General features: G+C 41.2%; 1 protein-coding gene across 1 annotated transcript in view; it reads right to left on the bottom strand.

Moving 5' to 3' along the window:
- Positions 1-14,350: 14,350 nt before the first annotated feature.
- The window catches only part of LOC132815996 (ubiquitin-conjugating enzyme E2 E2-like), a 201,758-nt gene continuing 190,087 nt past the window's right edge, over positions 14,351-26,021 (bottom strand). The window contains exon 5 of the mRNA XM_060825397.1: positions 14,351-14,448. Within this exon, the coding sequence (XP_060681380.1) occupies positions 14,351-14,448 (98 nt within the window). The remainder of the gene's footprint in view (positions 14,449-26,021) is intronic.

Raw genomic sequence — 26,021 nt, forward strand, 5'->3', positions numbered from 1 at the left:
GGTTAAGGAGGAGGGTGGAGTGGATAGGTGGAAAAGGAGATAGGCAGGTAGGACAAGTCCGGACAAGTCATGGGACAGTGCTGAGCTGGTATGTAACACTGATGTAATGCCAATGCTACCATTTGTAACACATTGCTCTAACTAATGGCTTTTGTGTTCTGCAGCAGCTAATTGATTTCTACTGGTTCATGCTAAGATTGGCTTCCACAGTTGTTCTTTAAGTTGCCGCCATGTACCAGCAATGGTAAAGCATTGTGAAAATTTTGTCCTAACATCAATGATTCTGTGCAGACCACTTGTTCCCAGATATTGGTGCAGTAGTTTGTATCTACTTTGGATCATAATGTGACAGAGAAAACAAGGGGAGGTGCCACAGAGCTGCTAGAAAGAGGAGGAGTACATGCAGAAGCACTCAGCAGCAAACATTACCTGGCCAGGTTGTCTCATTGCTTTCTCTTACTGAACCTCATTATGGAACAGTGTTTATATTCTCTTAGAGTTATAGAGATTTACAGCATGGAACCAGACCCTTCGGTCCAACCCATCCATGCCGACAACGTTAACATCGGAAGACTATAAGACCATAAGATATAGGAGCAAAATTAGGCCATTCAACCCATCATTCCAGCATTCATTCATAGCTGATATGTTTCTCAACCGCATTCTCCTGCCTTCTCCCCATAACCCTTGATTCCCTTACTAATCAAGACCCTATCTACTTCTGTCTTAAACACACTCAATGACTTTGCCTCCATAGCCCTCAGCGGCAATGATTTCCACAGATTAACTCACCTCTGTCTGAAGAAGTTCGTCCTCATCTCAGTTCGACAATGTCATCCCTTCACTCTGAGGCTGTGCTCTTGGGTCCTCGTCTGTCCTACTAGTAGAAACACCTTTTCAATATGCACTCTGTCCAGGCCTCTCAGTATCCTTAAGTTTCAATCAGACCCTCTTTCTAAACTCCATCAAGTACAAATGAGGTGAAAGTGACAACCCTTAACGTCAAGGCTGCATTCAATGAATGTCATGATTTGGAGATGCCGGTGTTGGACTGGGGTGTACAAAGTTAAAAATCATACAACACCAGGTTATAGTCCAACAGGGTTAATTAGAAGCACATTAGCTTTCGGAGCGATGCTCCTTCATCAGGTGACTGTGGAGGGTTCGATCGTAACACAGAATTCTATGTTACGATCGAGCCCTCCACAACCACCTGATGAAGGAGCGTCACTCCGAAAGCTAGTGTGCTTCCAATTAAGCCTGTTGGACTATAACCTGGTGTTGTGTGATTTTTAACCAATGAATGTGGCATCAAGGAGCCCCAGCAAAACTGAAATCAGTGGGTGTCAGGGGGCAAACTCTCCAATGGTTGGAGTCATACCCTGAACATAGGAAGATGATCATGGTTATGGGAGGTCCTCAGCTCAGCTACAGGATATCTCTGCAGGAGTTTCTTAGGGCACAGTTCTAACAATCAAGAAGGGTTTATTCCTGAAACGTTGATTCTCCTGTTCCTTGGATGCTGCCTGACCCGCTGTGCTTTTCCAGCGCCACACTCTTGACTCTGATCTCCAGCATCTGCAGTCCTCAAGGATGTTCCCTCCATCATAAGGTCAGAAGTGGAGATGTTCACCGGTGTTTGCACAATGTTCAGCACCGTTCATGACTTCTCAGATACTGAAGCAGTCAAATGCACCAAGACCTGGACAATATCCAGGCTTGGGCTGACGAGTGAGAAGTAATATTTGTGCCACACAAATGCCAGGATAGGACATCACTAATAAGAAATAATCTAACCACCGCCTCTTGACATTCAATGGCGTCACCATAACTGAATCCCTCACTATCAAAATCCTTGGGGTTACCCTTAACCAGAATAAACACAATGGCTACAGGAACAGGTCAGAGGCTAGGGACACTCCATGCAACTCACCTCCTGACTTTCCAATCCTGTCCAGCATCTGCAAAGCACAAGTCAGGAGTGTGATGGTATAATCCCCACTTGCCTGGGTGTGTATAGCTGCAACAGCACCTAAGAAGCTTAACACCATCCAGGACAAGCAGCAAATATGATTGTCATTACATTCACAAGCATCCACTCCCTCCACCATCAACACTCAGTACCAGCATTGCGTACTTTCTAAAAGATGTACTGCAGAAATTCACCAAAGATCCTCAGGCAGCGCCTTCCAACTAGAAGAGTAAAGACAATGGATTTATGGTAACACCACCACCTTCAAGTTCCCCTCCAAGCCCCCTGATTTGGAAATATATTGCTGTTCCTTCACTGTAACTGAATCAATATCCTGGAATTCCTTTCCTTATGGCATTGTGGGTCACCCAACAGCAGGTAGACTGCACCGGTTCAAGAAGGCAGCTCATCACCACCTTTTCAAAGGCAGCTAGGGACAGGCAATTAATGCAGGCCAGCAAGTAATGCCCACATCCCACAAATGAATGAAAAGAAACCCGGAGTTCTCAACTACTCCTCATATAAGAGCACCTTCATCCCAGGGTCATTCTTCTAAACCTCTGGATGGCCTCCATTGCCAGCATATCCATCCTTAGACTTGAACCCCAAAACTGTTCACAATGTTCCAAATACCGTCTGACCAGAGCCTTATGCTGCCTCAGCAGTGCATCCCTGCACTTGTACTCTAGTGTTCTTGAAACCAATGCTAACATTGCTTTTGCCTTCCTAACTGCCAACTGAACCTACAGTTTAACCTTTAGAGAATCTCGAACGAGAATCCCAAGTTTCTTTGTGCTTCAGATTTCTGAAGCCTTTCCCTCTTGAGAAAATAGTTATGCCTTCTGTTCTTCACACCAATGTGCATAACCTTACATTTCCTACATTGTATTCCATGTACTTCTTTGCCCACACTTCTAGTCCATCTCAGTCCTTCTGAAGCCTCCTTGTTTCCTTAATACTACCTATACTTATACTTATCTTTGTGTCATCTGTAAATTTAATAGCAATGCCCTCAGTTCCTTCATGCAGATCATTAACATATAACATCAATTGTTGTGATCCCCACATGGACCCTTGCAGAACTCTACTAGTCACTGGCTGCCATCCTGAAAAATACATCTTTACCCAATCTCTTTACCTTTTCCCAGGCAGCAATCACCTTTACACGCTTAGACCTTGCCCCTAATACTATGGGCTCTTATTTTATTTAGTGGTCTCCTGTGTGGCACATCATCAAAGGCTTTTTGGAAATTCACATCTACTGGCTATACTTTGTCTAACTTGCTCTTTTGTATTTTGTCTAACTTGCTCGTTACCTCATCAAAGAATTCCAACAGATTTATCAGGCATGACCTCCCCTTGATGAAGCCATGCTGACTCTGCCCCATTTACCTTGTGCATCCAAGTATTCTGCAATCTCATCCTTAATAATGGACTCTTAAAATTTTAACAATGTCCGAGGTCAGACTAACTTGGTTTATAATTTCCAGTCTTCTGTTGCCCTTCCTTCTTAAACAGGGTGTTATATTAGCTATTTTCCAGTTCTCTGGTGCCATCCCTGATTCCAGAGATTCCTGAAAGATCACCACCAATTCCTCTACAATCTCCTCAGCTACCTCCTTCAGAACTCTGTGATGTAGTCCCTGGTGATTTATCAAAATTAAACAAAAACTTATTGAACTCAAATCTCAATGACATTATCTGGGATAGTGATGAACCTCAGTCCCTGCAGTGTCCATTGGTCTCTGAAGGCTTCTGTGTGCCAATGCACACTGCAAGTTCCTTCTCAGAAGCAGGCCCACGAGGACACCCTCTGAATTGCCTCCCCCCCACCCCTCCCCACAAGGGGTGCCTATATATTAGGAGAGTGGAGCTAAATTGCAACCAAACGTTAAAAGAAATACTGCCATGGGCTGCAAATGCAACTCTCAACATAAATAAGGAAATCAGTTTGCTCCCGGTCACAAGAACTTGGTAGCTTGGTACGTTACACTTAATGTTGCCTTGGAGCTGGGTGTGCTCTGCCAGTGAAGTTGGCTGTGGCCATGAATGTTTCTGTCTCTTGCTCTTTCCAGGCTGGGGCAGTTGACATTTGCCACATTTCCCAGTTTACCATCCATTTTTGGGTTAAGAGGTCACCGGGACTTTGTATTCTCAGACTACTGAATGGAATTTTTTTTCTCTCACGCTCCAAAGAGAGACGACGGCACAGTAGTTAGCACTGCTGCCTCACAGTGACAGAGATCAGTGTTCGATTCCAGCCTTGGGTGACTGTGTGGGTGTTTCGGTTTCCTCTCACAGTTCAAAGTTGTGCAGGCTAGGTGGATTGACCCTGGGAAATGGCGGGTTTATGGAGATAGTGTGAGGGATGTGTCTGGATGGGATGTTGGAGATTTGGTGCAGACTCTTTGGGTCGAATCTCCTCTGCCTGCACTATAGGGATTGTAGAAACAGGTTAAGTGAGCACAGGGTTTCACAGGGATTACAGGCTGATTGGTAATGATTGCAAACTCTTTGCTTTATGGATGCTGCATATCATTGCAGATGGTCGAGAACTGAAAAGAATTCCATTTCTTCAATGACTAACTGGTGAACCATCATAAAGAGCATAACATGTCGGCCAGAGCCTGGTATCCTGGCAGCAGTTATGATGCCTTCATTTTGCTGCAGTCTACTGCACCAGTCAACTGTATTCAAAATTTCAACTCCTGCATTGAAAGAGTTGCACAATTACCAATATTAGAGACTTGATACAATCTTAGAGCATTACAATCATATGTTATTAAGTGATTTCAATTTATATATAAATATTTTAAAAACATGTATGTACAGGTGTATCTGCATGCATTGATATTATACCTTTAAATAACATTTTATCAACACTTAAGTATTAATAGCAAAAGCTGTATTTAGGATGACATTGAGAATTGAGTTAAACATCACAATGTAATTCTTCTGAGGTTGATGCTGAAGTTGTATTAAAACCTATTAGAGTTCTGATTCAGTTGTTTTTCTGCTTGCATCCAGGTTTGTCATATTCACTTCACAGCATGATGCTTAATCATCAAAGCCCTGAAGAGATAATTAAAATGATAATTAAAATGGTAAACCTGCCATTTCATAATTGTATGAATGAGCAGTTGAAGGTGCTGATGTTTTACAAAGTTTCTTTTCAATTAAATTTCAATTACTAAAATCCTACCAGAGTGTCTGTAACAAAATCAAATCTATCTTGGAAATAAGTTCATTAAACAAATGGACCAATTTACTGGAATATTAGAGTGTAAATAATGACATAAAATATTAGCAACTTATTATGAGCTTTACAAATACAATAAAAAGTAAGCCTTATAAGAGCAGTGATTCAAGGCAATAATCAAAAAATGTAGAATGCACCAAACTCGAAGAGCTGATCTTTGTGTTCAAAACTCCAATCTCTGTTTACCCCTAGCATGCAAAATTATTTCCATTTCCTGTCCTTTTCAATGCAGGAGTAGAAATTTTGAATACGCAAAAGCCATTTAACAGGCCTGTCATTAACAATGAAATATTTTGAATTGGATTTTGTAAGTCCAATAACTTGAGAGTTTGTGTCACATTTTTCAGAAAGTGTGATTTGGACCCTAGAGAGCACAAACCTTTGTTTACATAGGATCAATTACATACTCCTTTGGAAAGGTATACAGGGACACTACAATACAGAGCATTTCAAACAAATCAATTCATTAGGGTAGTCATCCAGAAGAGCAGGCTAATGTTCTGGGATAATGGGTTTGAATCCCATTGTGTAGATGGTTAAACATTGAACTCATTAAAAAAAATCTGGAAGTAAAATGGTGGTCGAATGGTGACCATGTAACCATTATTGATTAATTTAAATACCCATGTGGTTCATTATTTGCATTCCCTGAAGGACATCTGCCATCCTTGCCCAGGCTAATCTATAATGACTCCAGATCTACAGCAATATGGTTAACTCATAACTGTTATTTAGGAATCAGCATAAATACCAACTTTGTCAGTGACAAACACATCACACGAAAGGAACAAAAAAAGAGTTTATTATGTCTTTCCTTTTTCTTCACACAATGGTGTCTGGACATCTTTGTTGTAGACCAGTGACTACTAAGAACTGAATTTGCACCTCACACACTCCTTTTCCTTCAGTCACACCTATTTATAATCTCTCTTGAGGAACTGCCATTATTCATGTATCAGTCTTAACTAATCAGTTTGCACCACATATTCACTTTTGGAAAGTATTAACAAGAGCATCTGCCAAGTTTTTCTATCATGTTAAAATAGTGTATATAACTGTGTTCACATAGCAACCTTGTTTTACGTTCAGATATAATGAGGTCCAAGCCTCTTAACTCAATAGCTGAGGGAAGAATATGAGCTGGCCCAGTGACTGGCTGACTTTAATAGCACACAAATCACAACATGTTTCTTCCCACTGATACACTGTCTAAATATTCCTAAGTTGACGTATCCATGGTGGCGTTTTGAGATAAATTGATTGATGCAGTATCCTTTGAGGTGTTAACTATTTGCTGCAGCTCAGGTGATAAAAACAAGAGTTAGAAGGCTAACTGAATGAAAGCACTTGTGATAGTGCTTAAATGATAATATTCTTAATGAAATTTTTTGAGGATGTTATGAACAAGATTGATAAAAGGAGTTGATAGATATTGTTTATTTAGATTTTCAGAAGCTTTTGATAAGGTCCCTCACAGGGGGTTGATGAGTAAAATTAAAGAACCAGATAAATGAGGTAAATGTATTGGTATAGATTGAGGATTTGAGCTTAAAAATGTGTTGCTGGAAAAGCGCAGCAGGTCAGGCAGCATCGAAGGAGCAGGAGAATCGACGTTTCAGGCATGAGCCCTTCTGGGATTGGCTAACAGATACAAAACAGAGAGTAGGAATAAATGGGGCGTTCTTGTGCAGGCAGCCTATTGAGGGGGTACAGCCAGAGCAGGCTCAAAGGGCTGAATTGCTTACTCCTGTTCCTAGTTCTTATGCAAGGAATACTTGGGGCCCAAGCTGTTTACAAGATATATTAATGATTGGGCGGCATGGTGGCTCAGTGGTCAGCATTGCTACCTCACAGCACCAGGGACCCGGTTTTGATTCCCGCCTCGAGCTATTGTCTGTGTGGAGTTTGCACATTCTCCCCGTGTCTGTGTGGGTTTCCTCTGGGTGCTCTGGTTTCCTCGCACAATCCAAAGATGTGCAGATTAGGTGAATTGGCCATGCTAAATTGCCCACAGTGTGAGGTGCATTAGTCAGGGGTAAATATAGGCTAGGTGAATGGGTCTAGGTGGGTTGCTCTTTGGAGGGTCAGTATGGACTTGTTGAGCCAAAGGGCCTGTTTTCCACATAAATCTAATCTAGCCATGTGGGGATCAAATGTAAAATTTCCAAATTTGCAGATGGTAAAAAGTTAAGCAAAAATGTGTATTGTGAAGAAGATTTAAAATATTTTCAGAAAGATTTATATTTAATGACTGTCTTCCATCTGCCACATTCTAGTCCAATGCGATAAAACGTGAAGTTATCCACTTTGGCTGGAGAATAGGCCTGCAGAGCATTCCTTAAATGATGAGAGGTTGGAAAGTGTATGGGCAAAGGGATTTGAGGCTCCCTATCAGTAAGTCAAAATGGAGATACAACAAACTATTAGGACAACAAATGGAATATTAGCCTTTATCACAACAAAATTTGAGTACAGGAGTAGTGAAGTCTTACTTCAATTGCACAGGAGTTTGGTTAGACTGTATCTGGAACCTTGTGTGCAGCTTTGCTTTCCTTATCATACTATGATTGCCATTGAGAGAGTGCCATGAAGCTTCACCGGGTTTGTTTTCAGGATGATGGGACTGCCCAATGAAGAAAGATGGGGCAAACTGGGCCTCAAAAATTTAGAGTTTCAAAGAATGAGAAGTGATCTCCTCAAGGGATAAACGGTAGATACAGATACAATGCTTCCCCTGCTTTGATAGTCTAAAACCAAGGGGCATAACTTTTGAAAAAATGCCATTTAGAACTGAGCTGAGGGTAGTGGTTTTCTTACTCAAAGGATCATGAATATTTAGAATTCTCTACCCTAGAGGGCTGTGGAAGCTCAGTTTTTGAGTATATATAAACTAGAGGTTGATAAACATTTCATTATCAATGGTGTAAAGTGTTATGGTGATAATGTGGGTAAAGGTCATTAAAGTGTAGGGTCAGCCATGATTGTATAAAATGGCAGGAGACTTGATGGGCTGAATGGCCTAATCCTTTTCCTTTACTGCTTCTCGTGATGCTTGTTTGAAAGTTTCTTGTTGGGGAAATCTTCCAATAGATATTTATTAATTTGACAAAAAAAACCAAAACACTGAAGCAATGTGGCCAACTGGAAGCACCTGATAGTTTGTATTTAGGATGTGACAAATGTGAGTGTGTATAGAGATAAGAAATAACAGGAAAAGGATGGTACTATATATATATAGCAGCCATGCATGTTAAACATTGAAAAAGCAGTATTTCATTTAACTTTGTTCTTGGGATATCACACACAGGCAAAACAGCATTTATTGCTTATTCCTAATTGCCTGGGACATTGAGCTAATCACACATTGTAGGATTGGAGTTACATATAGACTATTCAGTTGGCAATAATAGGCTTCCTTCCCTGAGGGACATCAATGACTCAGTAAATCCCAAGGTCATTTGAGAGGGGTAATCCAAGATGGAGGACAGGAAAAATTTCTGGCTGTAAGAGCTGCTCCTTTTTTTGAGGTATTTTAGGTGTTGAAGGTGATTTCCTTGAATTCCAGGAACAGCAATTACTGTTTTATATGCTGTTGCATTGTTTTGGAATTTTGGAAAAAAAAGTCAAAACAACAGCAGTTTAAAAGGGAGAAGAGCAGACAAAGGAAGCACATGGTGATGACAGTGCAGGAGAGAGAGAGAGAGGAGAGAGAGAGAGAGAGAGAGGAGAGAGAGAGAGGAGAGAGAGAGAGAGAGAGAGAGATACCCCGCACAGTTACTGCCTTTGCCGTTTGAATTCGTGTATCGCTGGACATCGGAGTGCATCTGGGAAATTTAACAAACAGTGAAATTTACAACTAATCTTGGAGGAACTGTTGGGCGAAGTTCACAGCACAGAATCAGATAAATTAATAGTTGTTTTTAGTCTGTCCAACAGAAAGGCTGCAGTAGTGGGTAAAGTGGATTCTTTCTTGATTATATGTTTTTGGAGATAAGTCTCTTGATTAAACTGAAAATATAAGCCACAGCTATTAATTTAACCTGTGGCAGTGTTTGTAGAGGAATAAGACAGTGTTTTTTCTGGGTCTGTAGATTGTGAAGGAGGTAAAATGGCCTTTACAGTGATATGTACTTCTTGTCAGATGTGGGAGTTTAAAGAGAGTTTAAGGGTTACTGTGGATTATATCTGCTATAAATGCTGTTGGATGTGAATCTTATCAAATCAAGTGGATCGGTTGGAGAGGCAGATAGAAGCGATGAGGAATTTGCAACAGCAACAGTATGTGTGGATGGCAGTTATAGGAAGGGGGAAAGTCTCAGATACAGTCACATAGATGGGTTAACTCCAGGAAGGGTAAGAGAGGTAGGCAACTAGAGCAGGAGTCTTTTGTGGATATACCCATTTCAAACAGGTATGCTGTTTTGGAAAATGTAGAGGGTGATAGATTCTCAGGGGAATGTAGCACAAACAGCCAAGTTTCTGGTATTGAGACTGGCTCTAATGCAACGAGGGGTATGTTGACTTTCAAGAGATCAATTGTGTTAGGGGATTCTGTAGTCAGAGGTACAGACAGACGTTTCTGTGGCCAGCAGAGAAAAGCAGAATGGTGTGTTGTTTCTCTGGTGCCAGGATCAAGAATGTCTCAGAGAGGGTGCAGAATGTTCTCACGGGGGCGAGGGGCCAGCAGGAGGTCATTGTCCATATTAGAACCAACAACATTGGAAGGGAAATGGTTGAGACTCTGAAGGGAGATTACAGATAGGTAGAAATTTAAAAAGGAGGTCCTCAAGGGTAGTAATATCTGGATTACTCCCAGTGCTATGAGCTAGTGAGGGCAGGAATAGGAGGATAGAGCAGATGAATGCATGGCTGAGGAGCTGGTGTATGGGAGAAGGATTCACATTTTTGGATCATTGGAATCTCTTTTGGGGTAGAAGTGACCTGTACAAGAAGGATGGAGTGCACCTAAATTGGAAGGGGACTAATATACTGGCAGGGAGATTTGCTAGAACTGCTTGGGAGGATTTAAACTAATAAGGTGGGGGGTGGGACCCAGGGAGATTGTGAGGAAAGAGATTGATCTGAGACGGGTCCAGCTGAGAACAGACGTGAGTCAAACAGTCAGGGCAGGCAGGGACAAGGTAGAACTAATAAATTAAACTGCATTTATTTCAATGCAAAGGGCCTAACAAGGAAGACAGATGAACTCAGGGCATGGTTGGGAACATGGGATTGGGATATCATAGCAATTACGGAAACATGGCTCAGGGATGGGCAGGACTGGCAGCTGAATGTTCCAGGAGACAAATGCTACAGGAAGGATAGAAAGGGAGGCAAAAGAGGAGGGGGAGAGGCATTTTCGATAAGGGATAGCATTAAGCTGTGCTAAGGGAGGATATTCCTGGAAATACATGGAGGGAAATTATTTGGGTGGAACTGAGAAATAAGAAAGGGATGATCACCTTATTGGGATTGTATTATAGACCCCCCAATAGTCAGAGGGAAATTGAGAAACAAACTTGTAAGGAGATCTCAGCTATCTGTAAGAATAATATGGTAGTTATGGTAGGGGATTTTAATTTTCCAAATATTGACTGGGACTGCCATAATGTTAAAGGTTTAGATGGAGAGAAATTTCTTAAGAGTGTACAAGACAATTTTCTGATTCAGTATGTGGATGTACCTACTAGAGAAGGTGCAAAACTTGACCTACTCTGGGAAATAAGGCAGGGCAGGTGACTGAGGTGTCAGTGGGGGAGCACTTTGGGGCCAGCGACCATAATTCTATTTGTTTTAAAATAGTGATGGAAAAGGATAGACCAGATCTAAAAGTTGAAGTTCTAATTTGGAGAAAGACCAATTTTGATAGTATTAGGCAAGAACTTTCTAAAGCTGATTGGAGGCAGATGTTCGCAGGTAAAGGGACGGCTGGAAGATGGGAAGCCTTCAGAAATAAGATAGTAAAAATCCAGAGAAAGCATATTCCTGTCAGGGTGAAAGGGAAGGCTGGTAGATATAGGGAATGCTGGATGACTAAAGAAATTGAGATTTGGAGATGCCGGTGTTGGACTGGGGTGTACAAAGTTAAAAATCACACAACACCAGGTTATAGTCCAACAGGTTTAATTGGAAGCACACTAGCTTTCAGAGCGACGCTCCTTCATCAGGTGATAGTGGAGGGCTCGATCGTTAACACAGAATTTATAGCAAAAATTTGCAGTGTGATGTAACTGAAATTATACATTGAAAAATTGACGATCAATTGTCAATTGACAATCAACAGGTGAAGTGCCGGGAGACTGCAGGTTGGCTAACATAGTGCCGCTGTTTAAGGGTGGTAAGGACAAGCCAGGGAACTACAGACCAGTGAGCCTGATGTTTGTGGTCGGCAAGTTGTTGGAGGGAATCCTGAGGGACAGGATGTACATGTATTTGGAAAGGCAAGGACTGATTCGGGATAGTCAAACATGGCTTTGTGTGTGGGAAATCATGTCTCACAAACTTGATTGAGTTTTTTGAAGAAGTAACAAAGAAGATTGATGAGGGCAGAGCAGTAGATGTCACCTATGTGGACTTCAGTAAGGCGTTCGACAAGGTTCCCCATGGGAGACTGATTAGCAAGGTTAGATCTCATGGAATACAGGGAGAACTAGCCATTTGGATACAGAACTGGCTCAAAGGTAGAAGACAGAGGGTGGTGGTGGAAGGTTGTTTTTCAGACTGGAGGCCTGTGACCAGTGGAGTGCCACAAGGATCGGTGCTGGGCCCTCTACTTTTTGTCATTTACATAAATAATTTGGAAGCGGGCATAAGGGGTATTCTTAGTAAGTTTGCAGGTGACACCAAAATTGGAGGTGTAGTAGGCAGTGAAGAGGGTTACCTCAGACTACAGGATCTTGATCAGATGGGCCATTGGGCTGAGAAGTGGCAGATGGAGTTTAATTCAGATAAATGCCTAGGGAGTGTTGCTGAACAAAGAGACCTTGGAATGCAGGTTCATAGCTCCTTGAAAGTGGAGTCGCAGGTCGATAGGATAGTGAAGAAGGTGCTTGATATGCTTTCCTTTATTGGTCAGAGTATTGAGTACAGGAGTTGGGAGGTCATGTTGCGGCTGTACAGGACATTGGTTAGACCACTGTTGGAATATTGTATGCAATTCTGGTCTCCTTCTGTTGTGAAACTTGAAAGGGTTCAGAAAAGATCCAGAAGGATGTTGCCAGGGTTGGAGGATCTCAGCTACAGGGAGAGGCTGAACAGGCTGGGGCTGTTTTCCCTGGAGCATCGGAGGCTGAGGGGTGACCATAATGAGGTTTACAAAATTATGAGGGGCACAGATAGGATAAATAGACAAAGTCTTTTCCCTGGAGTTGGGGAGTCCAGAACTAGAGGGCATAGGTTTAGGGTGAGAGGGGAAAGATATAAAAGAGACCTAAGGGGCAACTTTTTCACGCAGAGGGTGGTACGTGTATGGAATGAGCTGCCAGAGGATGTGGTGGAAGCTTAAATTGCAACATTTAAGAGGCATTTGGATGGGTATATGAATAGGAAGGGTTTGGAGGGATATGGGCCGGGTGCTGGCAGGTGGGACTAGATTGGGTTGGGACATCTGGTCGGCATGGATGGGTTGGACTGAAGGGTCTGTTTCCATGCTGTACATCTCTATGACTCTATGAGTGATGCAAATCCTTGAATTACTGGATTTATTGAATTCCTTTCAGAGTTACTCATCTCAAACTAAAACCATTCCACTATCTTATATCAATCTCAGCAATTTGACTGAAATTACATACAATATGCAACAGATTGAGCTGAACCTCCTGTTGACATGACACTTGTTCAAACACACATAATGTTTCATCGAAGGACATAGCATCACGGAAGGGTATCTAACCATTGACTTACTGGTATGTAATTTTAACAAGCTTTCCAGAGGCTATATTGCTCGTCTTCTGCCAACCAACCAGACAATGGTCAAGAGCTTTGTCATTTTTATAAAATTCCAACCCATTTCCTCCTCATGAAATTTGCACATCTTTCCTGTGGGAGGGCTGCTTTTTCAAACTGAACATCACAAACCTTAATGAGCAGAAGATCAGTTCTGAACTTATGAAGGTGGAATATTTCTGGCCATAGCTTCACTTTAAGCTCCCTTAACATTGTCCTTCATGAACTTACTTTTAATGGCTTGATGCCACCTTTCAACTTTTTGCATTTGTGCAGGAAATTACATCCCATCAAAATGTATGAGGTTCCAGTAGAATTCATTCTGAATAATGTAATGAACCTCAATCTGGGAACAAGGGCTTAATGGGATAGACTCAGTTTGGTTAGGTGAAAATCATATATGAATTTACTTCAGTCAGCTTGCGGCCATAATGGAAGATGTAATCTGTGTTCCCTACTAATATTTGAAATGCATCATTTAAAATTTTAAAAACTTTTTGTTTCATGTGGTCTTGCTACACATTTGAAAACAGTCTAAATGTCACTTTTCTAAGTAAAGGGCATGTAAGGAAAATGTCAGCCATAGAGCTGTTTTATTGAGTGCCTCAATAATAGAGTGAACATCAAACTGTTCCACATTCAAAGTTGCAGGAACCTTAAAATTCACAAGCATTTAAAAGTAGATATTCTGCAAAGTACACAATTTTATGTTGTTCTCCAGCATTTTTGAGAAAAAGTACTTAAGGCTAGCGAGAAGGACAGTCATTATTGTAATGACAGTGATTGTTAACTTAAGCTTATTACAAAGCTTTAAACTGGAAGTGTACATCTGACATGATGACTTTAGTACAAAAATCTCAGTTCTAAGCAATACCTACATGACGAAATTAGATATAATCTATTATCGTTCAAGGACCACATGAAAGATACACTTATACAAAGCTATGCAACAAAGCTCTCTACTTGTTCAAGTTGAACATTCTTTGCATTGCAGAAATTCAAACCAACTCATTGTAAAAAAACAACAGTCTCAAATCATTTCAAGTCATTAGGGAATGAAACCACATTTTTGCACAAAGCTTCCTTTTTTTTCAAAAGGAAATAAAGCTAGGATTAGGGGTAGGGTGGTGTTGCACTTAGTGAATGTGCTTTCCCAGGTTTGACTGCAGCAATTCCTATGTGGCGTATCTCTTGATCCACTGTCTGGCTATTCTGTCGTGTTCTCCTCTGTTGGTCAGATACTGAGTAGCTATGCTTCCAACCAAAGGATCAGCTGCAATATAAAGAATATTGGTAAATATTTATGAATTTTAATATTAAAATTCATAATTCAAGCTTTTACATAATTGTTGAATCTCAAGTGACTTCATCACCAAAATTGAATTAATGTTATTTTTGGTTGATATTTATTTATTCCTGGTATCCAGCATCCTTTAATAGTTTTAAACTATTCATATTATTTAGGGCTTTGGAAGAGTCTTGGTTTCTGAAGCTTATTATTACTAAAATTGTACTTTAGAAATGTGAATTCTTCTCAACTAGGCACAAAATCATAATGTTTAAATTGCCAAATATCAATTAGTGATAAGTTAAAAGGGTATGTCTTCTTAATGATAGAACAGTTAGTTTAAAAAGAGCAATAGCTAAAGTATGTACACTTTTAAAAGAATAGAATGAACAAGAAGTAATAAGAAGTGGATGATACTAAAGTAAAGTCAGTAGAAGAAAAGCTAAGATGATTGATAAGAAATTTAGATGAATCCAGATGACTCATTGGATAAGATGATTGTTTAGTTTGCTATGCTAAGTCAGAATATTCCAAGCTTCATCCTTGATCTATGCTGAGTAACTTAATTCAACTGATTGTGAAAATGGTTCCTATTGCATATGAGCCAGAGGGAGGAGCTATCAGTCAGCATCCCCATTCCTGATAGAACTCTTGTGGCATACTAGGTTAGAAGGCCTAGGTTTAAGTCCTGCCTGCTTCAGAGGTGTGTCATAGTACATCTGAATAGGTTGATTAAAAATATCTATCCAGTCATGGCTGTTATTCAGTGACTCCTGCAAGTACAAACTTGGCAGTGATGTTCCGAAGTTTGACTTAGAGTCATAGAGATGTAGGTCTGTCAAAACTCACTGAACAGATATATTGTGGATGTGAATTAACAAAATTCTGAAGCATCCATTTGCCAAAAACCTGTGCCCTCAGGAAAATAAGTTCCAAAACTAGAGCCAATTAAACTAAAAGCTTTGCAGAGAACGAGAAAGATTGAAACATTTTGATATTTGGCAATGATACAAATAACTTGTTAAAGATAGGATACTCTTTGATGCCCCCGGCCCCGGAAGGACTTCCGTGCCATAATGACTTACCCTTAACAAGGCAGTCCCAGAGTAATAACTCACTCACTCTGGGTGGCTTTAAGGAGATGAGAGTGAGACTTCTGTTCCCTCAGTGGGAAGAAATTCCACCTCCGAGAACTACCGGCCTTCGTTAGTACCTGTTTTCATGAAGTTATTTAAAAAGCTACCTTCTAAATTTTGCCCACTTGCTTTCACAAATCATTTTATTATTTAAGATACATACCACTTAGGTCAATTGCAAGATTACCAGGGGTCAAAGTTTTTTTTATCTTTTTGATGGCTGCCTCTGAGATTTGCACGGTGTTAATTTTTGGTTTTCAAAGGGTCCTTAGGTCTGAAGCTATAAACGGGAAACCATACTGTTCTCAAGGTAGGAAGTTGTAAACCTGCTCTAAACCTTTAAAGGATATTAAAGAAGCAAGAAACTCTGTAATGGGCAGGCAGCCAAGAATCCAACAGCAATTAAACAGGTTTTCTTCCTTTACCTACCCACTCTATATATACACCCACCCTGTTGTTAGCCTCCAATAGCTGGTATTAAATCAAACTTGAGACTTGGAGGGTGGATTTTCTAGGCCAATTAGATGCCCAACCTTCTCCATTTTTTTTTTAAAAAGCATATACATTGACAATTAAAACAATCTTGAATACAAACAGACAGTTCTATGCATTTAAAAAAATATAAAGGAACAGAAAAGAATAGACTTCACCTTAATAATTTTTCTTTCTCTACCACAGATCCCTCCCTTTTTAAACTTTACTCCCAAACCAACTTATTCGACAAACATAGAAAGAAAACCGTTTAACTTGTTTCTTTTTTGCTTGTTGTTGTTCCAACAGTCGTTTCTGAACTGAGTTTTGGGAGGAGGTTGGGTGGTTGTTTTTGACTGGTGTAGAATCAATTGACCAAAGGGCCTTTTTCTGTGCTATAGACCTTTAAGAATTTCTGATCTTTTAGGAAGAGAATAAAAATATTGTTCTGAAAGATGTTTTGTCATCATAGGTATAAGTGAGTAAACTAAGTTGCAAATGTGAGAGGGAGCAATTTGTGCTCCGTCTTGTCCTGAGACAGACAGACAGACAGACAGATAGACACACTCTCTCAATCCTATTTTTGCAATGATGCTGTTTCAGCTCCACCAATTCTCTAATCAGAGCTTTTGACTCTGAAGGAGCAGCAAGATTAGGGGAGAGGAGGCCTGTGATTGGAGCAGTACCTGCTCAAATTCCGTCTCTACGATATGTTTGCTGCTAGTTTTTCTTCAAAAATGAGTGTCGTTTGTCTTGTACTTAACCATTCCACTCATCATAGATTTTTTTAGGGAGGAGGGAAGCCATATTCTTGGGAATACAGAAATAGGAGGACAAGAAATTCAAGAAAGAGTACTCCTGTCTTTACACATTTGAGGACTATAGAAGGTGCTTCAGGGCAGATTTTGAATGCTCATTCAAATAGTTAATTGGCTAATTATCAAGGAATCGGGAGTAGGATAAATGGATGTCTTTCAGGATGGTAAACTGTGAAGTTCCACAGGGGTCACTGCTGAGGTCTCAAGCATTTATCATCAATATTAATAACCTGGATGAATGGATTTGCTGTATTGGAGCCAAACCTGTTCATCATAAGTTGGCAAACAAGTTATTGGGGGGACACAGTGAGATTAAATAAATGGGCAATAATTTGGCAGATGGAATATAACATGAGAGAGTGTGAGTTGTCCACTTTGGCAGGAAGAATTACAAAGCTGAATTTTACTTAAATGGTAAGGAACAGAAAAATGCTGTGTTACATAGGTTGGGTGCCCATAAGACCATAGGATTTAGGAGCAGAAGTAGGCCATTTTACCCATTGAGTCTGCTTCATTATCTGAGAATTCTCAACTGTACTTTTCTCCTTTTTCCCCATTTTCTCGTCTGGGAGAGTCAAGAACAATGAAGGAGGAGTTTCAAAATAAGGAGTTCCCCATTTAAGATGTAACTGAGAAAATTATTTTCTTAGGTAATTAATCTTTGGAATTCTCTTCCACAAACAGTAGTGGAGACTGGAGTCATTGAAGATATTTAGAGTCATAGAGTCATAGAGATGTAAGTATGGAAACAGACCCTTAGGTCCAACTTGTCCATGCTGACCAGATATCCCAACCTAATCTAGTCCCACCTGCCAGCATTTGGCCCATATCCCTCCAAACCCTTCCTATTCGTATACCCATCCAGATGCCTTTTAAATGTTGCAATTCTACCAGCTTCCACCACATCCTCTGGCAGCTCATTCCACACATGCATCACTCTCTGTGTGAAAAAAATTGCCCCTTAGGTCCCTTTTGTATCTTTCTCCTCTCACCATAAACCTCTGCCTTCTAGTTCTCGACTCTCCCATCCCAGGGAAAATACTTTGTCTATTTACCCTATCCATGCCCCTCATGATTTTATAAATGCCTATAAGGTCACCCCTCAGCCTCCGATGCTCCAGGGAAAACAGCCACAGTCTATCCCTATAGCTCAAATCCACCAACACTGGCAACATCCTTGTAAACCTTTTCTGAACCCTTTCAAGTTTCACATCTTTCCGATAGGAAGGAGATCAGAATTGCACGCAATATTCCAAAAGTGGCCTAACCAACATGCTGTACAGCAGCAAAATGACCTCTCAACTCCTATACTCAATACTCTGACCAATACAGGAAAGAATACCATATGCCTTCTTCACTATTCTATCTAAATGTGACTCTACTTTCAAGGAGCTATGAACCTCCATTCCAAGGTCTCTTTGTTCAGCAACACTCCATAGGACCTTATCATTAAATATATAGGTCCTGCTATGATTTGTTTTTCCAAAATGCAGCACCTCACTTCATCTTAATTAAACTCCATGTGCCACTCCTCAGCCCACTGGCCTATCTGATCAAGATCCCGTAGTAATCTGAGGTAACCTTCTTCGCTGTCCATAACACCTCCAATTTTGGTGTCATCGACAAACTTAATAACTATACCTCCTATACTCCCACCCAAACCATTTATATAAATGATGAAAAATAATGGACCTACACTGATCCTTGTCTGGTCACAGGCCTCCAGTCTGAAAAGCAACCCTCCGCCACCACCTTCTAACTTAGAACCAGTTCTGTGTCCAAGTGGCTAGTTCTCCCTGTATTCCATGCGATCTAACCTTGCTAATCAGTCTCCCTTGGGGAACCTTGTCGAATGCCTTACTGAAGTCCATGTAGATCATGTCCACTGCTTTGCCCTCATCAATCCTCTTTGTTACATCTTCAAAAAACTCAATCGAATTCATGAGACATGATTTCCCACATACAAAGCCATGTTGACTATCCCTAATCAGTCCTTGCCTTTCCAAATATGTGCAAATCCTATCCTTCAGGATTCCCTCCAGCAACTTGCCCATAACTGATGTCAGGCTCACCGATCTATAGTTCCCTGGCTTGTCCTTACCATTTTTTTTGAATAGTGGCACCACGCTGGCCAACTTCCAGTCTTTCAACACCTCACCTGTAACTACTGATGATGCAAATATCTCAGCAAGAGGCTCAGCAATCACTTCCCTGGCTTCCCATAGAGTTCCAGGGTACACCCGATCAGTTCCTGGGGATTTATCCATCTTTATGCATTTCAAGACATCCAACACCTCCTCCTCCGTAATATGGACATGTTTTAAGATGTTGCCATCTATTTCCCTACATTCTATATCTTTTATGTCCTTCACTACAGTAAACACTGATGCAACATACTCGTTTAGTGTCTCTCCAGTCTCCTGCAGCTCCACACAAAGGCTGCCTTGCTGATCTTTCAGGGGCCCTATTCTCTCCCTAGTTACTCTTTTGTCATTAATGTATTTGTAAAAGTTCTTTGGATTCTCCTTAATTCTATTTGCCAAAGCTATTTCATGTCCCCTTTTTGCCCTCCCAATTTCCCTCTTATGTATACTCTACTGCCTTTATACTCTTCTAAGGATTCACTCGATCTCTCCTGTCTATACCTGACATATGCTTCCTTCTTTTTCTTAACCGAATCCTCAGTTTCACTAGTCATCCAGCATTCCCTATACCTACCAACATTTCCTTTCACCCTAACAGGAATACACTGTCTCTGGACTCCCGTTATCTCATTTATGAAGGCTTCCCATTTTCAAGCCGACCCTTTACCTGCAAACATCTTTTGAAAATTCTTGCCTAACACCATCAAAATTGGCCTTCCTTCAATTTAGAACTTCAACTTTTAGATCCATTCTATCCTTTTCCATCACTATTTTAAAGCTAATAGAATTATGGTCGCTGGCCCCAAAGTGCTCTCCCGCTGACACCTCAGTCACCTGCCCTGCCTTATTTCCATAGAGTAGGTCAAGTTTTGCACCTTCTCTAGTAGGCATATTCACACACTGAATCAGAAAATTTTCTTGTACACACTTTAACAAATTCCTTTCCATCTAAACACTTAACATGATGGCAGTCCCAGTCTATGTTTGGAAAGTTAAAATCTCCTACCATAACCACCCTGTTATTCTTCCAGATAACTGAAATCTCCTTACAAATTTGTTTCTCAATTCCATGCTGACTATTAGGGGATCTATAGTACAATCCCAATAAAGTGATCATCCCTTTCTCATTTCTCAGTTCCACCCAAATAACTTCCCTAGATGTATTACCAGAAATATCCTTCCTAAGTACAGCTTCAACACTATCCCTTATCAAAACTCCATTCCCCCTCCTCTCTTGTCTCCCTTTCTATCCTTCCTGTAGCATTTGTATCCTGGAACATTAAGCTGCCACTCCTGCCCATCCTTGAGCCATGTTGCTGTAATTGCTATGATATCCCAGTCTCGTGTTCTTTGCCATGCCCTAAGTTCATCTGCCTTCCCTGTTAGGCTTCTTGCATTGAAGTAAATGCAGTTTAATTTATCAGTCCTACATTGTTCTCTGCTTTGTCCCTGCCTGCCCTGACTGTTTGACTCGCTTCTTTTCTCAACTGTACCAGTTTCAGATTGATCTCTTTCCTCACTATCTCCCTGGGTCCCATCCCCCCATCTTATGAGTTTAAATCCTCCCGAGCAGCTCTGGCAAATCTCACTGCCAGTATATTATAATTCAGATGTAATCCATCCTTCTTGTACGGGTCACTTCTACTCCTCATTACATTACAGAACATTACATTATGTTATCTTGATAACATAAACTTGGCTGTTCCTGCTACCTTTCCCTCAGAGTCCATCACCCCCTACATTTTCCAAACCAGCATACTTGTTTGAAATGGGGACAGCCATAGAAAACTCCTGCACTATTTGCCTACCTCTCCTACCTTTTGAAGCTCAGATTTCACAAATAACTCAAGGTTTATGAAGGACAGACATGAAAGTTAAGGTGAAAGTGAGGATGGCAGATGCTGGAGATCAGAGCTGAAAATGTGTTGCTGGAAAAGCGCAGTAGGTCAGGCAGCATCAAAGGAGCAGGAAAATCGATGTTTCAGGCATGAGCCCTTCTTCAGGAATGAGGAGAGTATGCCAAGCAGGCTAAGATAAAAGATAGGGAGGAGGGACTTGGGGGAGGGGCGTTGGAAATGCGTTAGGTGGAAGGAGGTCAAGGTGAGGGTGATAGGCCGGAGTGGGGGTGGGGGGGCGGAGAGGTCAGGAAGAAGATTGCAGGTTAGGAAGGTGGTGCTGAGTTCGAGGGATTTGATTGAGACCAGGTGGGGGGAGGGGAAATGAGGAAACTGGAGAAATCTGAGTTCATCCCTTGTGGTTGGAGGGTTCCTAGGCGGAAGATGAGGCGCTCTTCCTCCAGCCGTCATGATGCTATGGTCTGGCGATGGAGGAGTCCAGGGACCTGCGTGTGGAGTGGGAGGGGTACTTGAAGTGTTGAGCCACGGGGCGGTTGGGTTGGTTGGTTCGGGTGTCCCAGAGGTGTTCCCTGAAACGTTCCGCAAGTAGGCGGCCTGTCTCCCCAATATAGAGGCCACATCGGGTGCAGCGGATGCAGTAAATGATGTGTGTGGAGGTGCAAGTGAATTTGTGGCGGATATGAAAGGATCCCTTGGGGCCTTGAAGGGAAGTAAGGGGGGAGGTGTGGGCGCAAGTTTTGTATTTCTTGCGGTTGCAGGGGAAGGTGCCAGGAGTGGAGGTTTGGTTTGTGGGGGGTGTGGACCTGACGAGGGAGTCACGGAGGGCGTGGTCTTTTCGGAACGCTGATAGGGGAGGGGAGGGAAATATATCTTTGGTGGTGGGGTTCGTTTGGAGGTGGTGGAAATGACGACGGATGATACGATGTATATGGAGGTTGATGGAGTGGTAGGTGAGGACCAGTGGGGTTCTGTCCTGGTGGCGATTGGAGGGACGGGACTCAAGTGCGGAGGAGTGGGAAGTGGAGGAGATGCGATGGAGGGCATTGTCGATCACGTCTGGGGGGAAATTGCGGTCTTTGAAGAAGGAGACCATCTGGGTTATACGGCATTGGAACTGGTCCTCCTGGGAGCAGATGCGGCAGAGACGGAGGAATTGGGAGTATGAGATGGCATTTTTTCAGGGGGCAGGGTGGGAGGAGGTGTAGCCTTGGTAGCTGTGGGAGTCGGTCGGTTTATAGTAAATGTCCGTGTTGATTCGGCCGCTGAGATAGATATGGAAAGGTCTAGGAAGGTCTTAACATGAAAGTTAAGGTAGTCATTTAAACCAAGATCTAGTTGGTTTGTTCCTTCTCCTAATTCTTTCAGTCTTATGATTTTAGAACATAGACTTAAGATAATAGTAGGATTTACATTATACTGGTACTCAGGTGATGTTAACACTTATGAAACATGTGAAATTGTGGACTGCATGTGGAGAGTATGTTGAATGTTTGGCAATTGGACCCTTGAGTCAGAGGATTTTGAATTCACTTTCCAACCAATCAGTACCCTCTTCTCTGCATATGAATTGTTTCCTTTAAGATTTAGCATTCTTTCAATTCTGTCCTGTTGAAGTGCAAAACAAAATAAAACTGCAATAGAATGTAAGTTTTTTTTCCCAGCAATACTGAAATTTGAAATTTGTAGTGCGCCCTCCTGACCCCATGCTATTTTTGTGTGTTATTTTAGCAGCTTGGGAAGACCTTGGGTTATGACACTGTATACATAATTTTTGAGTTTCCCACTTCCCATAATGGGCCCTATGTTTTGAAAACCCTAAATAAAATCCAGCTTGTTCATGACCACTGAAGGAAGCCTGCTGAGGATTTGGTAACGTTCTGACAACTAACTGTTAATTGTTTTGGTAAGTGCAAATGTCATTATTATATGCTATACTGTAATGCAGGCACGCAGTATCTGCAATGATTCTTCAAAGGTATCTACCCTGAAAAGATACATGACGTTCATCAGCATTAATTAAGTGTTCAGATGTATTAAATTACTCTTGGTATTGACAAAAATGTTCTTACACATTCAAAACTGAAGGAAACACTGCTTTGGACCTGTAATTTAATGATCTAAGGTGATACAAATATCCAGAGCTCTCTTAAATTGGGGAAAAAAAACCTACATCAGCTTTAAAGTTAAAAATCACACAACACCACATTGTAGTCCAACAGGTTTGTTTGGAATCACTAGCTTTTGAAGCGCTGCTTCTTCCTTAGGTCATTGTGACAACCTGTGTTGTATGATTTTTAACTTTGTCCCCCCAGTCTAATACCAGTCCCTCCAATCCATCAGCTTTCATTCAGAGAGAAAGAGAAAAATACAAACACTTATTTCTAGACTGCTTCGATTTAAATTATATCTGGTATACCTTGGAAAATAAGGCCATTTATAAAATTGCATTTCAATAGAATGTGGAGATAGGTGGTTTAGAAGGCCCACATCAGTTCTCCACAGCAATTCAGCATCCAACATTGCTTAAAAGTCCCATCAAATTGCCAGTGCCACCTTAGTTTACTTATTTCACCATTATGCCCCCTCAGACTCACTCTGCCACTCCATACCCCCATGTATCCTCCAGAACCATTCCTTCAAAATGCACCATGTACAGTGCTAGGAATCATGCAATATAAATGATAATTATTTAAAAGTTTTAGGAAAAAGACTTTGGCAATCCAAATACATTATTATTAATACTAGAAACATGAATAAAGCCAGTGCAATAACGTCATTTTAAAGAGCCTATTAGCTTTGCAAACAAACAAGAAACCGCTTCAAAGGCATATTCCATATTCTGTTTTCGCTACCCCTTTGAGTTTCCATTGGATTAATTAAACACCTGCTGATCCGAAAGATTTATGAGTTTTTGAAATCCAGCCAAGCATTTATATAAAGTTCCCACCGACATTATCTCAAATTGACAGATTGGAATAGTGTTCAATTTCCATCACAAAACAGAGTTCTGTCAATCAGTGGTGAGGAGGAGTGTAGAGAGTTTTTCAACTTTTTTACTAAAGCATGATTTTTAAAAAGCAGTCTTTAAAAAGAGTTGTCAGCTGACTTAAATCACAGCACAAATCTTGACAGCACTGATCAACAGGACTTTTAAGATTACATTTTAGTAAATAATAGCACTGTTGAGAAATTAATAGTTGCTGTAATGTTTGACAACAATTGCACAATACTTGTCAATGTAGGGCGATTTTCAAACAGAATAGGAAGAAAGAGAAGGAATATTTAAAACAGAAAAAAAAGAGGCAGGAGTGAGAAAGTATTGTAAAAGAGGAAAGTGAGAGGTAAGAGAAAAGACAGGTACAATAATTCAATTAAAAATGCCAACACATGCCAATGGCAGGCAGCCAGAAAGTAATTCTTGATTAGCCATGTCATGGGAATCAAGGTTGGAACCTTTACCATTATTATCTGTAGCTCTAATCTACGACATGTATCTGTAACACTGATTTGGCCACATTTAATTAATATGATTTGCTAAGTTTAAAAAGTTCCAATTCTCCCTATCCTGTGAGATTGAGTGGAACATCTGTGATCACTGAGAGCTGGGGTATAATTGAGGTGGACATGAGGAGTTTGGGGATTGGGAAAATCAGGCAAGAATATCCGCATCATATTCCCAGCATCAGGAAAACCATTTCTCATTAAGATAAGGGCCAAAAGGAGCCAATGTGGGAGCTACTTAATACCAGTCATCGCTGAGCCCACTGGAATTTAGCAGTGGTTCTTGAATTTAACGGGAATTACATGACTATTCTGTGTATTGCGTTGATGGCTCAAGAAATGCTGTTGGGTTTCTCTGTGGCCTTGTGGGATGAGAAGTCCCTTTGTTCAGTGGCATATGTTGTCTTACTGATGGACCCAGCATTGGGGAAGAAGTAGTGCTGACAGCACTTGCTCTTGCCTCTGATGTATTTCATCCAACCCCTCCTGTGAAACCTGTCCCATGACTTCCAAACCTACCCCACTCAAGTATCCTGCAGGAATCCAGCAATGATCCCACATAAAACCTCTGGAACACTATGGAAGTGGGCCAGTAAAATAAAGAGACCGTGACACTGTGTGGCCAATCTCTGTTTCTGCTTTTTCAAATTTCCTGAGGGTGAGGAAGAACATGGGCCTCTGAATTGGCCTGAATTGTGAAGCCAATTAACAAATCGGCAGACTTATTAAAAACCCATTTCCCACATTTTCCAGAAGGGAGAAACCAATGTTTAAAAACAGTCTCAATCCGATAGATTCAGATTATGTGCCCATGGCAAGTAATGGAGGTAGAAAGTATTTAAAAAGGTAAGAAAAATGTTTTTAAAACTTTTAAAAACATTTAAAAGTTTTAACAATTTGCAGTAAAATTTGCAGCCATCCATCACAGATCAGACGAGGATTAAGAATTTTTTTAGTTCAAGGTGTTTTCACCCTCTTGGCTTTGCCTGGTCCTCAGAACATTAGGACATGGTTTTTGGAAGTCCACTTAAGTACTAAGAAGGCTGCATCCTCAGAAATTGAGACTATTAGAAATGTGGAGAACCACCCTGCACAGAAAAAACAGTCAGGTATCAGGAGGCCAGAGGAGAGGGAGAGAGCATGAAAGATACACTAGCCTGAAAATAGGATATATAGGTATAGGTGATGAAACCTGTAGATGACTGTGTTCCAGCACAGAAGGAAACTGCAACCCACTAGACAGCTGATCATTGACATCTGTACATTGTCATTGTGGCTTTCTGCACCAACTCATAATTTGCTCACAGTGTACCAGACTGGTGCAGTATTTGGTGACAGATTCCTCCCTTTATTAATGCTTAATTAACACATTAGGATCTCCATTATTGGGACAATGTAGGTTCAGAGGATACTGGTCTTACAGTACTCTCCTACAAATTTTGGGCCTTTGTGGTGAGCTGCTGTGCTCTCCACAGAATGCACCCCCCCCCCCCACAGAAAATTGTGGACCTTAAGGATGGTGAGCTCATTAGGTAAGAGAGGAGGAGAAGCAGGAGGATGAGATGGAGGAGGAGGACCTGGGGACAGGCAGAATTGACCCTCTACACCATGGTTGCCTGGTCTCTGGCTTTC

Source organism: Hemiscyllium ocellatum, chromosome 5 (genome assembly GCF_020745735.1).
Source record: "Hemiscyllium ocellatum isolate sHemOce1 chromosome 5, sHemOce1.pat.X.cur, whole genome shotgun sequence".
In the NCBI taxonomy this organism is placed as follows: domain Eukaryota; kingdom Metazoa; phylum Chordata; class Chondrichthyes; order Orectolobiformes; family Hemiscylliidae; genus Hemiscyllium; species Hemiscyllium ocellatum.